The sequence below is a fragment of the Cydia splendana genome, chromosome 9 (genome assembly GCF_910591565.1).
Source record: "Cydia splendana chromosome 9, ilCydSple1.2, whole genome shotgun sequence".
NCBI lineage: Eukaryota > Metazoa > Arthropoda > Insecta > Lepidoptera > Tortricidae > Cydia > Cydia splendana.
The window spans coordinates 1824844-1850006 of NC_085968.1; the positions used below are offsets into that span (position 1 = coordinate 1824844).

Here is a 25163-nt window from a genome sequence, read left to right on the forward strand (position 1 = left end):
AAACTTGGTGTATTTTATCAGCATAATAAGTGTAACAAAATAAGGGGGTGCCCCGTCGGAAAATAAAAAAAAATGTTTTTTGAACCACCCTAAGTCGGGCTGTCCCGTACAAACGCATTTTATTTCCCGTGTTGCGACTTTTTTTTCGGCATTTAAAGCAGGCGATTATTTGTCTGTGCATATTTTTGACCATTTGTCATAGAAAAGGCAACTCGTATACTTGCAAATCTTCAGAAAATTCGCGTTTGTATGGGACAAACGGTAGACAATTTCATGGAATGCTCCTTGTGCAAACTTTTGTATGCACTGACATGGCTATTTGTACTTTACGTACAAATCATGTAGAAATAGCAATATATCTGACGACCCCTCCCCCGCAAAAATCGGCAGAATGTTTCGTAAAGAAAATGACAGCGATGACATCTCCAGTTACTAAAAGCTCTAAGGGCCTGTAACACGAGCAAATAATTAAAACATATAGATTGTACTCCTCAAACGGTGACACTTATGTTTAATAACTTTTAAAAATTATGAAGTCTTTAGACTTTCTATTTTTCATACAAAATAAATAATCAATGTATGCCATTATCATTGTGATTAACGTTACTTGTCACGCCTTAAACATAACAAAATTCGCAATACTATGCGTCTTAGAATATTTGTTAAAGTGTATAAAAAATCAAAACATGAGTTATTTTTAAAAATTTGAACAAATATGAGGAGTACACATGCAATAATATGTTACTCTTCGAAGGCCGCAAAAATATGTGACACGCTCTTTTATCTCTACAAATAAGATTGTGTCAGATATTTTTGCAGCCTCCATTGTTGCCATCGTGTAACATATTATTGCAGGTGACTGTACAGCCTACAGTTAATTTTTAACTCGTATTACAGGCCACACCCGGTATATACTACCTACTTATATATTAATATAATAACGTGGGATTGGAAATGTGTCCGATCCATCAAAGACACGAATGATCCGGTTTCTTTGTGTCTTATTGGAATGTCCGAGGAGATTTGAAGCCTCGAGGGCAATGCGAACGTACATTTTGGTAGTTTTCTTGGTATTTATTTGGTATTTTTTTCATTTCCGCATGCATTTCGCTCGTACTATTTCCGTACATGTATATAATCCGTACATGTAAGTTTAAATTGACATCCTTGGGTAACCCCAACCCCCATCCAAAAAAAAAAAGAAAAAAGAAGCCATCAGAAGGCGAATGTATAGTTTGGCCCAAGACTGTCTCATTTCAAACATAGACATAGAATCAGACTGTCTTCGTCCTACGCTAGTACAAACAGAAACACTCCTAACTGTACATAGCCCAAGTAGCATGGAAGTGTCGGCAACATCAATATAGCAGCCAATTAAGAACTTAAAGTGATTTAAGGGACGTATAAGAGTGTCAGAAAAGATTTAAGCTGTATAAAAGGTACTTTACAGACATTATACAGCTCAAGCTGTATAAAATCATTATAAAGGATTCTGCGGAAGCATATAAAAATATAAAAAATCAGAATATAATATAAAAAATCTACTATAAAACTAAAAGTCTTGTGAGTACTACAAGCTAATTCTATCGTAAAAGCTGTATACAGGCTGTATTGTAGTAACACTTGGCACTTTTAGATGTACAAAAGTATCTGTCAACTCCGTTTTAAAACATTAAGTATTGTGAAACACTACAAGCTAATTTTATCGTAAAAGCTGTATACAGGCTGTATTGTAGTATCACTTGGCACTTGTAGCTGTACAAATGTATCTGTCAACCCCGTTTTAAAGCTATTTCTTATGGCGTAATCTTACTCTCCTATAAGAATAGTAGTTGTATAACTTCTGTCTGTAAGGGTATTATAAAACCAAATGAATAAATGGCAGCTATAGTACAGCTTTTTTCTGTATTACTGATAGAGTCGCTTATAACAATCTTTTGGCGTAATTTTACACTCGTATAAGTATAGTAGGTAGTGTAATGATTTCTGAAAATAAGTGTATTATAAAACTAAAGGAATATATGACAGTTACAGTACAGGTTTTTTATTTGTTATACGGATCTCTAAAGAGAATTATAACTTATGTACGGAGAACCGAAATACAGCCAAACGAATACAAATATTCTATTATAAAGCTGTTTTAATTACAAAAGCTGTAAAAGACACTCCATTTATTACACAGCACAGCTACTAAGATTATAATGCTCTCCAACTATCCTGTAGGCTGTTTAAAAATTGTCGCCATTTTACAATTAAAAAAAAAACGTATTTGTAAATATAATTAAAGAAATACTTGCAAATATTTAGCAGACTAACGCCGTGTTATGATTACCAGCTAAAATAAATTGTTTAGTCTTAGAATTCATCATCATCATCATCATCATCTCAGCCATAAGACGTCCACTGCTGAACATAGGCCTCCCCCTTGGACCTCCATACGTGCCGGTTGGAAGCGACCCGCATCCAGCATCTTCCGGCGACCTTAACAAGATCGTTTGTCCATCTTGTGGGTGGACGTCCTACGCTGCGCTTGCTAGTCCGTGGTCTCCACTCGAGCACTTTTCGACCCCATCGGCCATCTTCTCTGCGTGCAATGTGGCCTGCCCATTGCCACTTCAGCTTGCTAATCCGGTGGGCTATGTCGGTGACTTTAGTTCGTCTACGGATCTCCTCATTTCTGATTCGATCACGTAGAGAAACTCCGAGCATAGCCCTCTCCATAGCTCGTTGAGCGACTTTGAGTTTTGAGATGAGGCCGATAGTGAAAGACCACGTTTCGGAGCCGTAAGTCATCACTGGTAACACACATTGATTAAAGACTTTCGTCTTGAGGCACTGAGGTATGTCGGACGAAAAGACATTACGTAGTTTCCCGAACGCTGCCCAACCGAGTTGGATTCGGCGGTTGACCTCTTTCTCGAAGTTGGACCTACCTAATTGGACTACTTGTCCTAGGTAGATGTACGAGTCAACAACTTCGAGTACCGAGTTCCCAACAGAGACTGGGATGCGCACAACATTGGCATTTGACATAAGTTTCGTCTTGTCCATGTTCATTTTCAAGCCCACCCGTTGTGAAACTCGGTTGAGGTCATCGAGCATCATGCTGAGTTCCTCCATCGACTTTGCCATGACTACGATATCGTCGGCAAACCGAAGGTGAGTGATGTATTCGCCGTTGATGTTGATGCCAAGTCCTTCCCATTCCAGGAGCTTGAAGGCGTCTTCCATTACGGCAGTAAACAGTTTCGGAGAGATAACGTCTACCTGCCCTACGCCTCTTCGCAATGGAATCGCCCTCGTGCTCTCAGTCTTAGAATTAATATTTATAAATATTTTTGATACTCTAACCTTAAAAACAAACAGTAACTTTACCGATTTTTGATATTTTCCTTATGGTTTCTCTTTGTTATTTTGCAGGCGCGTAAATATTTTGCCAGAAAAGATACACAGGTTCACAATAAATAATAATCCGCACTTACCAATAATGTAATATTCTATTCAAGTCCTGTATAATATTTACTTTTACTTTTACCATCCACTATAACACTTTATTGTCGCCATTACTATATTACGAATGAACAAGATTAAGACATTTTAGTTTCTTAAATGATTATTATTCTCTTGTAATTCTTTCTTATAACTCATTTAAAACTTATATTCTTATATCGTACTTATAAGAGATTATCTGTAGTGTTAAGGTTTCCTGTTACACCGAAATATAGCTGTAATGCAGGTATTATGCAGCTTATGTATTGCTTATACAGCTACTCTACAGCTCTAATAACGCCAAAGGCTTTATAATTTGGGCCCTTTTTTTACTTATAAGGGCTGTATAAGCGCTTATACAGCCTTTGTACAGCCTAACTGTACAGCTTATAGTATACAAATAAACTTTAATACAGCTTATATACAGCTTGCAATGCTACTTGGGAGGTGGACCTTATTATAAAAGGCATAAGGTCCACTGATGTACAGTTAACAGTGTGGGCGATGGTACTAGCACCCAAAAGAAAGGGATAAGTATAGTTTTCCTGGTTCTTACTGAATCAACACGACTGCCTTAGCAGTGTCAAACTGACATATTCGCTGACGTCTGCGTAAGTAGTACGAGTGAGATGCATACACAGTAAGTTACGTACACGCTAGCGAATATATCTGTGTCAAACTGGTGGTAGTCGTACAGTTAATTGAGGAGATCCTTACAAGCAGTATACATATACATAATAAATAGAAAGCGAATGACATCATCTTCCGCCTAGTAGATACATATTTATTTGCTGCATATCAGCAATGCATTAAAGCTATTAAGAATATTTCCTTAATGCACTAAATGCAACCATTATCTTAAATCCATTTCAAATTTCAGCCATTTACCTCTTAGTAATATCTGTTTTCTCAATTAAGTGCATTAATCATTCCAAGTAGTTTCAGTGCAATGCTTTCTATATTGCGTAGGTAGTTCTTAATGGTTTGTGCTCAGCTTATATTATTATATTCAAATCACAAAATTTGGTTAAGGGTTAAACAATCATCCCGTATGGATATAGGCTTTTAAAATTCAAATTCAAAATATATTTATTTCAAGAAATACAGAAATTTCCATAAAACCACACAGTCCAGTGATCCCCACATTAGGCTCATCCTGTAACGTGGGGATCTTAGAGAAATACCGAATACTGATGTAGCGGCTATTATTTTAACAAACTATAATTAATATCAAAGCTAAGCTAAGCTAAGCATAAATAAGACATTTTTATTATATGACTATCTAAAATCACAACGCAGTCGAGTAAAAAATAAAGAAATCTATCTAAAGATACATTATTTAAGTAGGTACATAGTACACACCCACCCTTCTGGCTTTCAGCTTTTCTATCTCGAGGCTATAAATAGGTAATACTTAGTAATAAAATAATAATTGGAATTTATGAGCCTCCTTTGGAGTTTGCCGATCAATTCTCGGCAAACCGCGACTTAATAATTCAATTAAAACCAAAATTCAACCCGCAAGAGGTTCCGTAGACATACCTGGCTGCTAAATTGGATTTTCATCTTGAAACTAATTATTCTTTTTATTTGGATACTGTTAATTTGGTTGTTAAATTTTGATGCAGTGCGATTTATGTTATTTGAATTGAACATTAGGTCGCCTAAGGTCGACTTGCACCATTCACTGACCCGGGATTAACCGGTTAAACCTGGAATTACCATGTTTACTAGTACAATTTGACACTGGGTTAACGGTTTCACCGGTTAACCTCGGGTTAGTGGGATGGCAAGTGGCAAGTATATGAAGTTTATTTTATAGTCCTAAGAAAGATGATTCATCATCTTCCTCGCGTTATCTCGGCATTTTGCCACGGCTCATCATGGGAGCCTGGGGTCCGCTTGGCAAATAATCGCGAGAATTGGCATAGGCACTAGTTTTTACGAAACCGACTGCCATCTGACCTTCCAACCCAGAGGGTAAACTAGACCTTATTGGGATGATAGATTAATGTGAAGCTATAAAAACAATAGATTTGTAGGGTCTGATCGTAGTTTGTTTATTTGTCTGTGGGATGAATACGTAGATAGATAGAGTTAGACCAAGAAAAGTCTGCAGCGATTTTGATAGCATACGCAGTGCAAGTGTTATTCACACGTCATAATTTCATAGAAGTTTGACGTTTAAATAACATTTGCACTGCGTGTGCTATCAAAATCGTTGCAGACTTCTCTTGGTCTAGCTCTAGGTCATACCTAACAACTTCGAAACCGCGTAAAAAGTGTTCCCTCACATCTACATAATTGGGCATTCCTATTTAAATAGGGGCGGCATATTTTTACTTTTAACGCAAAATTAAATTGAGGCCAGATGAAAATTAATTTAGCCAGAAATATTTTTTCCAAGTTGGGGTATTCTAAATAGTTGACGCGTGAAGGAAACGAAACAGAATTAGGGCTTCCAAATACCGGACTTCTTTCAATACCGGTATTAATACCGAAACTGTCTTCATCAATACCGGGATCCCGGGATCCCGGTATTGACTATGAATCGCTTAATTTTTTTGAGTTTTATTAAAAAAAGGCTCACTGTAACACCACAACACCAGATATGTATGTCCTTAGCTTAGGCACAGAATAAATAATAGTACTAGGTACAGAAGACTCATTCTCTAACAAAATGCGTCTGTTACGATCAGGACAGATATGGCCGCTAGGTGGCGACAGCGCCACGCGCGGCTTATGGCTAGCCACCAAAATTGGTGTGGAACGGATGTACTTGTAGCTACCTGTTGCAAAGCGACGAAAGCGCGGAGTGAGCCACGCCTGGCTTCGGATATTAAACAATAATCGCCATCTGCAATAATTATCATTTCACCCTCCAGGTTGGCAATCATTTTATCCGCCTTGTTGAATTCACCAGTCACATTTTTAGTTCAACCTAATAAACCAGCCAATAAATATTCAAATTTGGCACCTAAAATTCGTGTGCAATTAATTTCTTTCTACTTTTTGATAAAATTTCAAGAACGAATTATGCTAATATCATATCCTGAACATCAGAATTCATCACCAAATATTTATCTAACACATACCTATGCACAGATCTTGTTTCAATTAAATGATCTTTAATTAAATGGGCAAGTAATCTTCTTGATACAGCCGAATTTGATCATTTTAATGGATTTTAAACGTTATAATCGGCATATTTTCCTCGTTTTGAAAATACCGGGATCCCGGTATTGCATTAAAAAATACCGGTATTGAAAAATGCGTTTAAACAGACGGGATCCCGGTATTTCGGGATCTCGGTATTTCGGGATCCCGGGATCCCGGTATTGGAAGCCCTAAACAGAATATTAAAACTGTTTGACCAATCACAGCCAGTTTTTCATCTCTGTCACATAGATGAATCTAGTATATAACTGGATCTGGCATGAAAGGTGGGGGGGAAGTGACCGAACAGGATAGTCTTATGTATCTTTATATAGTATAATTATATAAGTATGGATTATGTTGGGCAACAAATAAATTCGACTAACCATAGTGTCGCATTGCGTATGTTTTGTCCCTCAAGGAGGCACGCGTATACCACTTCTATAGGATCCTACCTTCTATGGTTACATCACATACGTCTACGTCAGCCATATTCGGGCGCACGAGCGCCGAACTAACTAGGAGTCGAAGTGGTCGCCTTGGTCGAAATCGGCCGGAAGGATCATATCATATCATATATCACATCACATACATCCTGACATTTCCTGGACGGTCATTGCTCCAAACTCCAAACCCCACTGATTTTTTAATAAGGTCTCCGACGTCTCGGAAGTTTCTTTTTAAATCTACCATACTATCATAATTCTGTGGCCCTAGTGAATAAGAGTACAAGTCTCGGGCAGCGCAGTTGTAACAGGGCGTAAGTTCCACGTAATCCACGTAACACTTATGCCCTTGTAGACCTAAAAGCTGCGCGAGACTTGTACCCTTTTTCACTAGGGACACAGAATTATGCTGAAGCAGTGTATACACAAGTCTAAACTTTTAGCTAGTTTCTAGTGGTTTGTTGAGGTTTCTAAAAACCGTGAGGCGAAGTCCCCCGCAACCCTGACAAAGGACCAAAAATCCTGACAGGTCAGGGGAAATCCTGACGTATGGCAACCCTGCCCACAGCAGCGTAACAGTCAGTCTCCGTAACTCGAAGTTTTTTTTTTTAAACGACTACTTAACTTACTATCATAATTATGCTGTAGCAGTGTAGATACAACTCTAAACTTTTAGCTAGCTTCTAGTAGTTTGTTGAGCTTTCTAAAAACTGTGAGGCGAAGTCCCCCGCAACCCTGACAAAGGACCAAAAATCCTGACAGGTCAGGGGAAATCCTGACGTATGGCAACCCTGCCCACAACAGCGTAATAGTCATTGCAGAACAGGAATTCATTGCGTGAGAAATCGGTATACAATGGGCTTGGCAACTGTCAAAGGTTTGCATAGATGGCGCCATCATAGCTTGCCCCTTTTTCTATGCGATTTGGCTTAAAGGACTGGCATCCAGGGCATAAAATTCCATTCAAATAACACAAAAATTTGACACAATTCTAGGGAGGGCAAGCTATGCTGGCGCCATCTGCTAAATACTTCGACCGGCCAACCCCATTCAATGAGTTTTCTGAACCCAAGGCTTTAAAGAAATCTCGTTATTAAATTTGTACATAATTTGAATCAGTACTGGTGCAATAAGTGCAATCATACTTTTATAGTCGGCTTCTCTGAACAATAATGATTTTTTAATTAAAAACAAATTACTAAAACCGATTACAAACTTCTTTCTTATCGGGTAATGTTAATTAATTAAAACAATAATATTGCATTGGGAATCAGCGATATAATAACATGCTAGTCAATTAGTGCTAACCCGTTAATACTTAAGGTCTCTGCCCACTACACCGTATCATACCATGACCGTGCTATGAACGTGTCAGGCAAAAAAATATTCTTTGTATTAAAAAGTATGAGACTATGCCCACTAGCCCGTTCCGTCACCGACCATACCCGTCGCTCGCGTGCCATGCACGGACCGTCAAAAATTGTCGGCGAGGATATTTTGCCGGTGCCGAAACGCACCGTGCACGGCACGCAACGTTGCCAGAACGGTGCGCGGTGGTTATAACCGCTTATGGTGACCGTTCTAAGCCCATTATAAACGCGTTGCTATTTTCTTGCTCGCTCTTACCAGTCTGATAACTATTCGGTCGCTCTTTCTGGCGAGTCTTGCTCTCGCGAATAAAACACGGGTACCTACTAAGGGGATGAAACGCGGATGCTACGGGGATTATAGGCGGGTGCTATGGGGATGATGTGCGGTTACTACGGGCACTAAACCCGTTATGTACGGATATGAAACAATGTGGACACGGTGTAGTGGGCATAGTAGTCCGTATCGCGTTCCATTCCGTGCCTGATACGTTCACAGCACGGTCATGGTATGATACGGTGTAGTGGGCAGAGACCTTTAAGCGTTTCTTAAATTAATTCAAGTTTTAATACCACGGGCCGCAAATATTAAACGCAATTGCAAATAAAAAGAAAATGGGTCACTCGCGTTTTTAAGTCAAAGAATGCTCGATTGGTGTTTTATTAACTAAACCTGCACAAAAACCGTCTGACCGTTGAAGCAAGTCTGTATCCCATCCAAAACATAAATGTTAAATGAGAGCAAAGTTCAATTTTAAGAATATTCGTCGTTGTTGACTGCGCTGGAAAAAGAATAGAGATCTATATGGGTGCCAAGTTCTAATTCGCTTGGGATGTACCTAATTAAAGTTCAGGATTTTACTTAGTTAGTTTTTACGTATACAGTCTTAATAAATTAACCAAATTTCATGTTTATGTTCATGTCAAAAGTGGCTCCAAATGGTTCGTGTCATATAACACATGGCTGCTGCGTCTCCAGTTCTCTTCTTTTGAACTTGGCTTGAATTGACTTGACTTGACTTGACTTGACTTGGCTGCCGCGTGTCTAGATAATATAATTTTCATTTATTTTGTCGCTCGAACGATATTATGATATCCTAATCTTTTTATATTCTAAAGTATAGTTTTAATAATGACAGCCACATGGGACTTATATAGTGATATAGCTACATACCTACTGAAACTAATATCACTGACGTATATATCATAAAAATTTCATTGCTTTCTTAAAAACAAATTTGAATTACGCTCGGGGGTATAATTATTAATGTTGAATGTATCCATCATAATATTTCAATTTAATAATATTATGTACGTCACTCAACATGCCTTGATAAATTGAATGATGAACAAAAACCACTGAAATACCTATAATAAGCAAAAGTTTATAGGTATTTCAGTGGTTTACATCGTGCTTGTGGGTGAAGACGGACTCGAGGTACAGAGCTGACTTGAGAAATGGAGAATGTTGGCCTGAAGATCAGCAGATCTAAAACTGAACATATGTTCTGCGATTTCGGCGGTCTCTCCAGTTTCGCCGCCATGGAACTCGATGGCGTTACGTTGCCGGTCTGCTCCGACTTCAAGTACCTCGGTTCGCTGGTACAGTGCGATGGCGATATTGACCGTGACGTGAAAAACCGGATTAGCACAGGATGGATGAAATGGCGACAGGTCATGGGAACCATTTGCGACGCCCGAATGCCTCTTCGATTGAAGGGTAAAATTTATAAAACCATCATAAGACCTGTCGTCATGTATGGATCAGAGTGTTGGGCCCTAAAGGTGACAGATGAAAAGAGGTTGCATGTAGCGGAGATGAGAATTTTAAGATGGATGTGTGCTGGCGTCAATTTTAAAAATATATCTCTCATTGCCTCTTTTACTTCTCCAGATATTGTTCCTTTTACTTTTTCTCCTGTCGCCATCGAAGAAATCCGCAAAATTATAGTATCAATTAAATCTAAGGCCGTTGGCCATGACAATGTCAGTCGTCTTATGATTATTCACATTCTGGACAGCGTCTTGCCAGTTATTGCTGACATAGTCAATACTTCTCTACTCACTGGCGTTTTCCCATCATGCTGGCGTAAGGCGTTTGTCATCCCACTCCCCAAAATTAATAATCGGAGCTCACTTAGCCACTTTCGTCCCATATCTATTCTCCCGTTTCTGTCCAAAATACTAGAGGCCGCGGCCCACAAACAGATCTCACACTTTGTTCATAGCAACAGTCTCCTTTCACCGCTGCAGTCTGGTTTCCGGTCTGGACACAGCACCACCACCGCTCTACTTAAAGTTACAGAGGACATAAGACTCGGTATGGAATCTTCCAAAGTTACGGTGTTAGTGCTGATAGATTTCTCCAACGCCTTTAATGCGGTAGACCATGACCTACTTTTGGCTACTCTAACTCATTTGCGGGTTTCTTCAGATGCCACAAAGTGGTTCTTTTCATATCTTTCTGATAGATCCCAGGCAGTCCGTGCCAGCCGCTCGTTATCTGATTGGTCTGAACTGAGTACTGGAGTACCTCAAGGCGGTATTCTCTCTCCTTTTCTCTTTTCAATTGTTATTAATCTTATTACCGCCAAGATTCGATGCTCTTACCATGTGTACGCAGACGATCTTCAGCTGTACGCGCAAGTTGACGTGGAAGATATAAACACGTCTATCTCATCAATAAATGCTGACTTGGATTACATCGCCGAGTGGTCTGCTAGCTTTGGCATTTGTGTAAATCCAGCTAAATGCCAAGCCATAATTTTAGGTAGCCAGTGCCAAATGTCTTAGGTTGAGTACAGTACCTGTTGCTCCGATCCTTTTTGAGGATACTGTAATTCCGGTGAGCAGTCGGGTTAAGAATCTCGGATTAGTTTTAGATTCCAACCTTTCCTGGTCTGGTCAGCTCTCGGAGACAAGTCGGAAGGTCACAGGTACACTTAGAACTCTATATAAATTTAAAAACTTTCTGCCTGTAAGCACGAAAAAAATGTTAGCGCAGTCCTTAGTGTTACCAATAATTGATTACGCGGATGTGTGCACTACTAATGCCACTCAGGAATCACTCAATAAACTAGACCGTCTACTCAATAACTGTATTAGATTTATATTTGGACTTCGTAAATACGATCATGTCTCCTTTTACCGCCGGCAGCTCAACTGGCTCTCCATCCGTCGTCGTAGGTCCTTCCGGATCCTTTGTGTCTTATTTTCGATCCTGTTTGAGCCTTCTGTTCCTGGATATCTCAAAAGTAAATTCGTCTTCGATACTCCTCGTCCAGCATGTGAGCTGCGTACCTCCCGCGTTCTCAAACTGACTATACCTTCTCACCGTACTGGTTTTATGACTAATTCTTTCGCCGTCCAGGCTAGTCGTCTTTGGAATTCACTCCCTCTAAATATTAGACAAGCTCCAAGTAAGTTTTCTTTAAAGCGGTTGTTGCGTAAGCATTTGCTAAAACAGGAGTTCGAATAATATCCATCATTATTATATTTATAGTATGTATTGTATAAATATGTAGTAGTTTATATATATTTTATTTATTTATGTAGTTTATATGTATAGTTTTTTCTAAATTCACTGAATAGGTATATTTCTCTCTCTGCACCAATTGTAGATATCTCTGTTTGGCCCTATGGTTGACTGGTAGAGAATGCCATTTGGCATTAAGTCCGCCATTTGTACATTTTTGTATATATTTTGTGCAATAAAGTTTAAATAAAATAAAATAAAAATAAAACCGAGAAAAAGGTGGATGGACTGTGTGAGAGATGATATGAAACGAACGCAAGTGATTGAGGAGATGACGGGAGAGAGAGCGGTATTGAAGAAAAAGACATGCTGCGCCGACCCCAAATGAATGGGATAAGGGCAAGCGAATGATGACGCAAAAGTTTATCTAAATAGATATTTTCGTGGATTGAAATAGATTTTTCGTTTATCCTTCGTTCTTATTTTATTTATATTGTTGGAAGCGAGCACTCTACGTAATAATAAATCAATGTCGATTCAAGAACATTTTTTTGTTAAAATTCTTGTATCTTTGTCAGTACGCATTCAGGTCATTGTTTAATTTATGACCCGCTTTTAGTATCTAAGTAAGTAATAATTCTTTTCAAAGCGATTCTCCTTGCGGTGATTCTGAGCTAAGTTTGATAAAAAAGCGTACCAGCAGTTTAAAAAGTATCAGCTGTTTTCCAAAATGATGTATTGTTGGCATAAAATGGTTTAAAATCTTATTATTAGCGTAGGGGTTTTTGAAATTTAAAAATTATTTAATAACAACATAAATAGGAAAAGCAGATATTGAAAAATGTATATTTTAGACGTGATACGTCGAAAAATTCGTAATGTAATTTATCCTTCTTAATGTCGCCGAATATAGTATACTTATAGTATATCCATCCCTCAATGCTAAAAATATTATCTAGAGTACCTTTATTGTATTTCAAGCATTATAATAAGTATAAAAGCCGAAATGTATTAAGAAAATATCTTTTTCGTGATAAATGTAGGCGTAAGAGAAGAATTTTGTTCATACCAGTAATTTATAATGTAGGTTTGTATAACATTCATTGGAAATGCGAAAGTGGATGACATTTTTGTCCATCTATTTTTAAAGAAATCAAAGGCAAATTTACAATCACTATGTTTTAAAAAGCGATTGCTTCAGGGAAGTTCAGAGGAAAATTAGACCTTGACGTTTTCCTATGCCTAAAAGTTAACGGTACTTGATATTTCGTACAGTGCCAAGATATTAATGGGTACGTCTTATTGTCTCACTAAATCTGACACAATATTCATTGCAACAGATCGTTTATTAAATCGAAAATTACAAAATAAAGTAACATAAATCCTAAAATACAAACATAAATACCTATGAAAGTTTGTCGTTCTGTGTCAGCAGCCATTTTAGCGTCGTTATGACATCCGAAGCATCACATTCACTTAATTTTGGTGTAAATATGATCTACTTCTTTCCCTTTCCCTTCCCCTTAGCTTCTTTCCCTTTCTTCTCCTTCTGTGGAATAGGGATTGGCTCCGGTTCCGGTTCAGGCGGCGGCGTCGGTGGCAGCTTCCTCTCAGGCCACTTCCTCTTCATATACTCCCCCATCATCGCAATATTAACCCTCTTTGCCCCCTTTTTAGAGGTAGGCCCAGGGAAAATGCAAGCCAACTCTGCTATAAGCCCGTCATCTAAAGAAACTCCTGCAAATTCAATCGCTTCAGTAAATTCCTTAGTATCTAGTATATTTTTTCCCTCCTTCAGTAGTTGGTAAATCACTAGCGCTATATCCACTTTATTTTTCTTAGGCTTCTTGCAAATAAACTCTACTCTGTTCAGCGTCGTTTCTCTTGGGTCTGGACTTGCTGCCTTGTGTAATCCTTCTACATATCCGTAAGTTACTTCTACGTTTTGTTTATTTGGTAATAACTTCATAACGTTTATTTTTTTTATAAAGTCTACATTTACAGTAATACCATCCATATAAAGTTTCTGTATTTTAACAAACTTGGATTGTAATTTATTTATAAAGAGTATGGAATCCGTCGACTTAATCGGGTTGTATGAAACGTTATAAGTGACCATTTTCTTGGGTTTTGCCATAAAAACAGTCAGGTCCATTGCGACTTCTGTGGTCGATAGCCTGTTATTACTGATATCTAAATGTTGCAAGTTTTTTGCCTTGAAAATCTGTTTTATACCGTCAGATAATTTGGTGCCGCTTAAACTGTTCCATGATAGGTTCATATATTTAAGTAACTGGCTGTTGCTTAACTCAATGAGTAGGTTGTAGAGTCCGGAAGGGAAGGAATACAGAAGGTTGCGGGATAGGTCTAAGTGAGTTATATGGTTGTTCCACTCTAAAGCCTCAGAGAGAGTTTGTGCACCTTTTCCGCTGATACCATTGCTGGAAAGATTAACTTCCCGAACATCAGATTTGGAGAATATAGCTTGAGAGAAGTGATCAGTACCGGCATCACCCAACTGATTCCGACTGAGATTGAGCACCATTAAACCCTTGTTGTTTGGCAGTCCCGCACATAGCCTCAGAGCTCCGCTCGGCCCAATCCTACATCCCGCAAGATTTAACTCAGTTAAAATGGTATTAGTCGTTAACAACTCACCTAAATGGAAGCAGGCGTCGTCGTTTAAAAAGTTGTCCGTCAAATCAATGCTGGTAAGCGTTTTATTGTTGACTAGACTCTTGGTCATAGCTTGGATGCCGTAAGGATTAACGCAGTAATAGCTCAAGTCTGCCTTAGTTCCGAGCAGCGCTCTGTGGAAAATTCGAACCGGGGTCTGATTCATCTGTTTACATAAAGCTAGGTACAGTTCTTGGCCGTCGTCAGAGTAGAAGGGTTTAGGTGCTGGTCCTAATAACGCGTGTGATATCCCAGGGTCGGAGACGCAGGGGTAACTGTAGTAAGCATGTCTGAAGACTGCGCTGTCAGACTGGGCGACGTAACCGGCACATATTTCTCCACTTCCTGGGTCGTAGAGACCCTCTTCGTATAGTACTCTCTTCGGATTAGGGGGTTCTACATGGATGACGAGTGAAGACCATTCAGACATGGAGGGTTCAACTGACTCCACGGACGCTTGGGCTTTTAGTTGTAAGACTTCCACGGTCTCAGCAGACCCGCTGCTAGACATGATGGTAAATAATTTCAAACGAATTACAAATATAAAGAAATCTAAAATAAATTAAAAATCTGAAATCAAATCTCGTAAAAAATCAATGACAGTAAAAAAATGTCAATTTATGAATCCTGGCCATATCCTCCTAAAAAAAGCCATTAATATAGGATATTCTACCTCTAAGTTGACTCTAAGTTAAAAACATATTTTGATTAAAAACTTAATAACCCTAGTGTTGCCACCGAAAACAACCTTTAAAATAGAAAATAGTAGTATGTACTTAAGTTTTTTTCTTGATAAACTTACTTTTCTGGACTAATACTCGTAATAATGAAGTAGGTACATAATAGTACATATAATTAGGTATACCAAGGGTATACCTCGTGTTATGTAAATATGTACAGTCATCAGTCTTAGATGCCTGGTTGTGAAATGAACTAGGTACAGTCAGCTGCAGAGAGAGGTCACCCCCCCTGCATAGACTGATTATATTATAGGGGGATAACCTCTCTGCAACTGTACCTGTCCTGTCTTCTCAAGGGCCAGTATGGTTCTTAAAAAAGTAGTAACAGTGAAACAGGCAAAATTATTAACACATATAGAACTAGAGTTAGACCAAGATAAGTCTGCAACGATTTGTGCAAACTACGCCACCAGATGTCACTATAAAATTGATACAAATTAAAGGCATGAATACAACATTAAGGAGGTTGCATATACCTTGTATGTCAAGACCAAAGAATATAATACTCACTAGGAGAAGAACGATAACTCCATACAAAAAAATGTCCCTTTCAAAAGTTCGTTTATACTACTAGCGCTCTGGTAGGATACCATTGTAATTAGAATTGACAACCCGTTTAGCCTAGCGGGTATTGGCAGTAATACCCGCCTGTTCAGGAAGCTAATGGTCCTGGGTTCGAATCCCGGAGAGGGAATTTCTTTTTGTATTTTTTCTTTTTTGTTGGGGTCAGGTTTTTAAGAGCCCATCAACGTGCACACTAGCGCCACTGCTAAATAATCGTGATTATTTAAATTTAGCGACAGGTATTTCAAAAAGGGGGCCGCTACTGACTGTATTGTGTATTTAAGTACCTTTTGAATACACCAAACTAGTTTTTATGTTACTGGATTCGTCAATCTACGCGTCCAAAGTTAAAACGGCCGTTTTTGTTTCGAGCTCATATATCGACGAATCCAGCAACATAAAAACTAGTTTGGTGTATTCAAAAGGTAAAAGATACTTAAATACACAATACAGTCCGTAGCGGCCCCCTTTTTTAAATACCTGTCATTAAATTTAAATAATCACGATTATTTAGCAGCGGCGCTAATGTGCACGTTGATGGGCTCTTAAATTAGCATATCACAAATAAATAAAAAAATACGTTAAAAGGTAATGATTAGGTACTATATTTAGAAATTCGTCAAATATACATAAAAAAGTATATAAACAAAAAAGTATATTAAGATATAAATATTTTCATTCCTATTAGGATTACTGTATATATGTTAGGAGCAATACATATGAATACATACATTGATATGGCAAATGGTTACAAGTTGTTATTACATCTATCCGGTTATCGGACATTTTCTGCTTCACAGCTCCGCGCAGCGTTCTTGGTCACCGGGGTACTAGTCTGGATATGCGGCAGATACGTGCCCTTTGAGCTTTTTCCAAGAAATCATATGACGGCCCAGGATTATAGTGTTATCTCACGCTCAAGCCATCTGCTGATTCCCTCTCTAAAAACAAAACAGTCACAAATTAAACAATATAATCTAACTGCCTAATTACTAACGTCGCTAATTGCTACCGGGTCTAAATTTACCAGCTTTAACAATGTGAGGTTTTACATCTATGATGAATTTTGATTAAAATTTCGGACGCGATATAGCGTCCGCGGGACTTACGGGGATAATTAGATTAAATTATTATATTTGAATTTGGCAATTAGTACGCTCATTTTTATTTAAAGATTAATATATGTATTTCTTACCTTGAACTTATCGCTGTTTCTGGTTTACTACAGCGGTTTAAATTTAACTAAGTCTGTGCGAAGACGTATTTAGATATGTTGCTCGTACATATGAATAGTTTTTATTTTAAAATTAATAGGTAAATAAATATATTTCAAGTGAATAAATCGTTTTATATGAAAACTGATATTTTTGCGTTAAATGACTTTAATGACAGCATTGACATTACAGACTTTTGTCTTGCCTATGTTCTTACCGGCCAGACCCAAATCAAGGCCTATCAAAGAGGCCTATTAACAAAGATTTTTTTTAATTTTATCATGGAGGGTAGAGGCACGTCTACCCTTCATAGATTTTATGAACATAGACAAAGACAAACTGAAATAGATAATAATTTACATATGACTTCGACTACTTCATAAAATACAAATCAAAATATATTTGATAAAATAATTGGATTTGTTCCTAGAAATCGTATAGACAAAGCCAGTTCTAGCAATGTTGCTGTAGTAAAATATTTTTATGGTAATTACTGGCAATCTTCCTCTAGGAACGGAGCACACATGTACAATTATGAAGGGTCACGTCATTCCAAGGAAGTCAATAGGCCTTGGTCAAGACCCTAGTGAGTATTATATTCTTTGGTCAAGACCTTTCATTATTCATAATGTTGGGAAATTAGAATCCCAATAGTTCCAATGTTACAAAACATGGAGGTTTGAAATTTTAACAGTGCTCAAGGCAATGCCGGGAGGCCTAAATATTCTCGAAAGTAAGAAAAAAATACCATCCTTGGTTCTCATTGCAACCAGCGATGAACAGGTTGGCTATGATAAAGACCTTAAAATTGTTTAAATTTTGTTCTCCTACGACAAACATATCCGATGACAGTCTGCAAAGATTAGTGCAATTTGATTCCGCTAAGTAAGACGAGATAGAGCACATCTATGAAGATACGTGCATAGACAATACATACGACTTCAGCTACGAGGAGGACCCGAATCACGACATCACTACTCATGTGTTTATTTTAATATTTTAAGGGAACTGTGTACGGAGCTACAGAGCGAGGTCAAAAATTACCAGGAATTGCAAGATCCTACTTAGACACTGCACCTCTGGAATCATGAAATCAAGCCCAAATGGATTTTAAGATCAAAGAATGAACGCTAAGTTAAGAAACTTGAGAATAAGGCAAGTCAGCAATAACGACTTGCACATGAAAGAGTTCTAGGTCAGACTAAGTCATAAGTCACAAGTAACAGAAAACGAGTCTAATGCAGCATTCAGCTTTGCACACAAAGATGAACAAACGTAAAAAGAAGAACAATTCCAATGATAATCAGAAACTGCAAGTTTTTACACCTAGTCTTTTACTATTTTGTATACCTATTACCTAACAAATTGAAAACAAATGACATAATTTCTTTACTATGAAGAACATTGCATGTTTTTTAATTATTTTGATTTCATTCTTTTAAAACCTTTTCTACACAATATTAGGTCTACTTGTGTGCTTTCGTACGTCGTAATTGTGTACTTTTGTCCTACATAGGTACCTATACCTATTAGGTCTACTTGGATGGTTTACAAGTTAATATTTTGTTTCATATCTTGTAAACACAAAAACTATTGTAAATTACAAGAAATCAAACAAAAAATCTATTTGGTCTAATAAAAACCAAAATATTACTTTGCTATCCACGAAAAGATAACGTGCTAGTCAATCATTGCTAACCCGTTATACTTACTTGCGTATTTTTTACATGCGAATTCCGTTGCCGGGCGTCAGACCGTCAACATCTCCTGAAGGTGCCTCGTTGAGAGGCGAAACACGTGTCGAGTATTGTTCTTTTGGTGGTGGCTTGTTATTTTTATTTGCGTATTTATTTTTGCGGTGGAAGGGTGGAAACGTTCGGTCTTCGGCAATGTGAACCGTGAACCTTTGATTTGATGTTGCAGATTTGATCTGTCACAGCGCATTGGGCTTCTTCCTCTTGGTCGCCTTCCCTGTGCTTTCCTTGTCACCAACACCAGTTCAAAACCATAACAAATTGTAAAATCTGAATTGGGCATCCGTATTTATATCTTTTCCCGGTCTCTATGGAGCGTGAGCATGAGAAATGCGAATATACTGCTGTTTGCAGCCGTGGCAATTAATTTTCATCATACGCTTCATTTTATGCATGTTAATTATTAACAAGGTTGTTACGTATATGGTGTTAAACCCATAATAAATCTCAGGGGTTAATAGGGATGTTTCCTGATGTATTTAAAATAAATTATATTTACACCAAGCAGAAATAGAGCAGAAAAATATAAGCAAACCTAGACTGCAGTTATTTTCAGATAGATACTTAACATCATTCAGATTTTCATCGCACTTTTGATTTTAATTGAAAGGCAATCTCCTACATTGCAGACCTGTAGTACGTGGGTCATAGGGGTCTCTATTTTTTTCCATAAAGTTTTAAGTCATAATTTATTGTTTGTCCGCATTTTCGTTAGTCATAATTTGTTTTTTCTCGGAAACGCGTAACTTTTTAGGATTGCCATAAAACAAACCTAACCTATCGTAACCTAACTATAGGATAACCTTACGAAAATCCTGAAAAGTTAATGGTTTCAGAATTATGACTAACTCGGATGACTAATGATAATCCGACAATCATTGCATTATGACTTATGACTTTCAATAATTAATTATGTCAAACAAAGGGATCCGGGGTCAAACACACAAGTCATATGTATAACAACAGAATCTCATTGCAAGCACAGACTCGGTCCCCAAGGATTTGTTCGGAACAATTCATCTTGCTCAGCTCGCGGGCAAATCTGAAATATTCATAAGTCTCCAAGGTATCTGGTTACAGTCAACATTTACTTGCACATTATGAAGATTGCCGGCTTTTTCTGACACGGGTTAACAATACAGCTTTTTATAGTACCATCACGCTCCGCGATTGTTGCGCCATTTAGGGTCCTAGCTAAATTGGTTGTTCAATACTTACGCTATAGATTTTTCCAATTTAGCTAGATCCCTAACCCTTGAAGTGGCGGTCAACCCGTGAATGGTCGATGCGAAAACCAGTAAACTGTCATCCACCAGTGAGTGGTTAATGAGGTGTTGACGTACTTAGAGGTGAAATTGAACGCATTTAAGTATAGTTAGGCTCTTCTAGCGCCCAAAATTAGGTAGCGAGTTAGAGAAGGATAGCATACCATAAGAAACACAAAAACACTTGGTATACAATTTGTTGGTGAGGACCATAGGTGCTTATTCGGGAGCGACCGCCTAGTCCGATGTCAGTCTCGTTTGTTAAGAGGTTGTTTTGTAAAAGAAATTGTATCTTAGGTCTTTTTTATTGATTTAATCTTAAAGATAAAAGTCTTCCTTTGATAATTAAATAGCAATTACCTCCAATAATCAATTAGTTTTATGATGGTAGTCATTTTTAACAAGGAAGCTGGAAAACTGTCATTCTTCCGGAGTTTGATTACGTCTGGCCAAATGTATAAACATTAGAATAATTTAATTGCTATATTCAAATAGCCTATATAACGCTGATTCTAACAATATGTGATTTAATATACTTTCAAACATACAAAAGCTTAAATCGACGATTTTGTAAAATTTTCTTAATCTGCGCTGACCACCCACCGGGGCCCCGCCACTTGACTAGTTTTCGCGTTTTCGGTGGCGCCACTTGAAGGGCTAAATGGCATAACAATCCCGTGTGGTGACTGTACATTGTGCAACGAGGGGGGTAAATGAAATTTTGCAGACGAGGTCTTTAGATGCACGATAGCCGCAGGCTGGAGTGAATTAAAGACTCGAGTAACAATATTCTTACCCCCGGAGTTACACACAATGTTTTTCGACATACTCAAAAGAAATAAATAAATAAAATAATTCTTAAATGTGAAGTCCCAATCTGCATTGGGCTACCGTGGAGACTATAGCTGGTACTTCCATCTTAAAAGCCGGCAACGCACTTGTAAGCTCTGCTGTTACAATTCGTTGTTAAACTTGGTCTAAACCATGTCTACACTAAAAAAAGTAATGCAAGCTAAACAATAATCATAATCATAATCATAATCATAATCATAATCATTTATTGCATCCATGGTAAACGATAATGCGTTTATATCTTAAAATAACTTTATCAAAATCATTCATTTCAATTCATATGTAACAAGCTTTTATTAGGTCGACCTGTATGTAACTATGTAATGGAATGGAGCCTTCTTGAGCTTACCGTGGGGCTTAGTCAATTTGTGTAAGAATGTCTCTATAATATTTATTTATTTATTTATTTATTTAATTTAAGGTAGGTAAGTAATGTAACCATCTTCCAAGGATCATAGCGTCATGAAAATTGGCAGCTGTATGTAGTTCTGATGACAATACAATAATATGGTGCTGTCGAGCTGTGATGAAACAACGCAACCTAATTGTGTTAGGGGTTTTTAGAATTGTCTCGATGAGTATTAGTTGTCTATCGTAAGAAATAAAAGCTTGTAGGTACCAAAAATAAAATTTTTGCTATAAACTTATTCATTATTAAGTAAGTAGGTACTTAATCGTTAAATAAAAAGTCAGTACCCCTAGTGTACATTTCAATCGATAACGTGACGTGACGTACGCGTTTGCGTTGGCTCATTTTGTATGGGATTTTGAGTTTCAAAATCGTCCCGTTTGGCGCGCTGTTCAAAATCCCATACATGAGACTTAACGCAAATGCGTACGTCACGTCGAGCTATCGAATGTGCACTAGGGATACAGGTTAACGTTCGTAATCAAAATGACTTATCAAAATACTTCTAAATCCTTAATGACATGCCCACACTTTAATTATCTTATTATTTGATGAAGGTTCACTGTAGGTTAATTGGGGATCTTGACTTTATTTCATTCTAAATGTACTTAATTTTAGGCACAGACTACACTACACACACAACGCATGGAGCGTTTCGGTCATAGGTACTATCACCCACACTGTTAACTGTACATTCGGTGGATCCTATGCCTTTCGTAATAAAGTCCACCGATGTACAGTTAGGAGTGTTACTGTTTGTACGGTCGAGTCGTACCAGCCAGGACGGTCTACCACAGACGCGGCGCGCGAAGTAGTGGATCGAGTGACAGCGCACCTGGAAGGCGGGCGGCAGGTCGCAGCGGTGTTCTGCGACTTGTCGCGCGCCTTCGAGATGATCGACCATTCACTTCTTCTCGCCAAGCTCTCACGTTACGGATTTACAGGTAGTTTCCACAGTGCAATTGCGTCATTCCTGGGAAATCGAAAACAGCGCACCTACGTCCTCAATACGGGGTCGGATCTGGAACCGATTGGAGACTGTGCCGTGCCCCAAGGATCGGTTATGGGAAATAACCTGTTTTTGATTTTAATTAATGACATAACGACTGCCTGTAACGAGCCGGAATATGTGATCTTTGCCGACGATACGTGCATCATAGTTCATGCTGATGAAGTGGAAGCCTTGAAATTAAAGCTACGCTTAGTCATGGAAAACATGTCGCGGTGGTTCTCTTCCAACGGTATGTTATTAAATGTGGAAAAAACTAACATTATACATTTTAGTTTAAAAAAGAAATATAGCCCTCTAAATATTTTAACCACCAATAACACCATTGTACCTCAAGTAGACTCAGCTAGGTATCTGGGCTTCGTAATAGATTCAGGGCTGACATGGTCGTCACACATTGACTATGTATGTGAGAAACTGTCCGCCGCTTGCTATGCACTGTCTAGACTCGCACCCACCTTATCTCCCAGCAACTTGAGGAAAGCATACTTCGGTTACTTTCACTCAATTTTAATTCAAGGGGTCGATTTATGGGCAACGTCTGCAAATCGTGACAGGGTTTTCAAGATAAAGAAGCGAGCCTTGCGCGTCATAGACCGAAAACCGTTAGACCATCCCGCTAAAGACATATTCAGACGTCATAACATCCTTACCTTACCAAGTGTTTACATACTGACTGCTTGTACATACATTCGTAGCAACCTACATAACTATAAAACATACGGGCAATCTACCCAAAGACCTACACGCAGTCGGCACCTGTTGATGCCCCCGCGCACACGTCTAGCCAAGGCTCGCGCGGCTCTCAGCGTCGCGGGAATCCATGTGTATAACTGTGTTCCTGAACACATAAAAAAACAGGATAGTAATGCCTTATTCACAAAAAAACTAAAATCATTCCTTATTGACCTTGCGTGCTATAATGTAAACGAGTTTCTGGAAAATGATCATTGATCCTAACACCCAGTAAATAAAAATAATAGAAGAATATGTACCTATGCAACCTCATGTACCTAATGTGTTAATAACTTAATAATGTAATTTTTTATTTTGAATATTTTGAATTTTTTTTTGCTTTACGTATAAATGAGATGTACATTTACGAATAAATAATCTGAAATCTGAAATCTGAAGTCACAAACATCTTTACAAGCCAATAACAACTATGAAAATATAACGTTTACGGGGAGTAAGTAGAGCAAGCTCGGCTGAACTGCACCTTCCCATACAAATGGAGTTTCGTTCTTATTTTAAAACTACGTGTTGGATTCTAATGAAACTGCACATACAATGACATGAGGTATATATAATTATATAGTCCTGTAATTAGTTTATAGCTCCAGTTTATAAAACAAACGAAATAGAGCTAAAACAAGTTTTGTATTTAAATTCGTTGAATTTTTTTAACTGTGTGGTATCTGAAGCTACCTAAACTAATTACAGGACTAGATATAGCATATACCTTATCCTATTTTAATCTAGCTAGTCGTTTTAAATTGAGAGCGTAACTACGTGTACGTGCGTTGAGGTGTGCAATAAAGAGTATTTGTATTGTATTGTATTGTACGTTTGTATGGAGTACGGAGCTTGCTGGGGACACTTTGCACAAAAAAATGCTCTTATATTTTTCTTCGGCATGCACACCACATATTGGCACATTCCGCAACATTCCCGGCCTCAACACGGGGCCCGATCATGTTCGGGCCGTAAATCAACAGGGTGCCAAACCGAATGAGCGGAAAATATCATTTCCGGATTCCGGAGTGCTATGACGCGCGCAAATGTCGTTTGTCTTACGGCAAATCATAGCAAAAGAGGCGTATTCTGGCAATGACCTTTTATTTATGTAGACGTGTGACGTTCATAGTTGACAAAACTAAAATTTGATCCAACGATTTTGACAACTTGACAGGTCGGCGTCACCCATACTACTAACTAAATATAGGTTCCGGAACCTATATTTGATGGCTCACGATCGTGCGCCTGGTACCATATCTACCTCTTTTTACTTACATCCATGTATTCTGGTCGTTATAACGGATTATAAATTTGATTTAGATATGGTCTGTGTCAAAAGATACAGATAAGATAAAGAAAGTTTATTATTCAAGTAGGCACATTACAATGCGCTTATGAATGTCAAATAAAGGTACATCGGCTCTAACCCTACACCTCTGTCTCGAGAAGATTTAAATCCCCCCTCAATTGAAGTAGGGTTTCCCAATATGGGACCGGCAAGAAATTCGGCGGGATACAAAAGTATCGTTTCTGGTTGAATAAACCGGTTTCATCCGGTTACCGGTTTGTTTGTGCCTACGAATAAAATAATTCTATTCTAGTTATTCTATATGTGGACTACTTAAATCATAATCATTAAACTATTATTACTAAAACGTATCTTAAGGGGCCCACTGATTACCAGTCCGCCGGACGATATCGGCCTGTCAGTTGTTCGGAGCTGTCAAATTTTTGTTCTAACTGACAGGCGCGCAATGAGTTGTTGTCGTTTTGACAACAAACCGGAGCGTGAATCTCGCGACCTAAACGCGTCAGCGCCATGAATTTTTCGGCGCTTACGACGTTTTGGTCGCGTGATACAGGTTGCTTCCTTTTGGTTTCGCCTTTAGGGTCTCCCCAGATATATCGACGCGCATTCGGCAAAAGCCGATAGGAAAAAGCTTTATGTCCACGCAATAAGAGCGAAAAAGTCGTCGTTCGGCTCGGCTCGCATCGGCCGGCGTCGACGG

The 25163-nt window shown here is 38.3% G+C and overlaps 2 protein-coding genes and 1 long non-coding RNA gene across 3 annotated transcripts in view; 2 read left to right on the forward strand and 1 right to left on the reverse strand.

Annotated features, from left to right (window-relative positions):
- The window catches only part of LOC134793368 (cardioacceleratory peptide receptor-like), a 182374-nt gene that overhangs the window by 9576 nt on the left and 147635 nt on the right, over nt 1-25163 (forward strand). The gene's annotated exons all lie outside the window — the stretch shown is intronic.
- On the reverse strand, nt 13344-15144 carry LOC134793958 (leucine-rich repeat-containing protein 74A-like). The gene has a single exon (XM_063765670.1). The coding sequence runs from the start codon at nt 15118-15120 to the stop codon at nt 13432-13434; it is 1689 nt and encodes a 562-aa protein (XP_063621740.1). The 5' UTR covers nt 15121-15144; the 3' UTR covers nt 13344-13431.
- Nucleotides 17758-18549, forward strand: LOC134793959 (uncharacterized). The gene is made up of 2 exons (XR_010144601.1): nt 17758-17860; nt 18132-18549. It is a non-coding gene; the product is annotated as an uncharacterized LOC134793959 (long non-coding RNA).

Coding starts and splice junctions, on each gene's coding strand:
- LOC134793958 (XM_063765670.1), bottom strand. CDS start 15,120: ATGTCTAGCAGCGGGTCTGCTGAGACCGTGGAAGTCTTACAACTAAAA.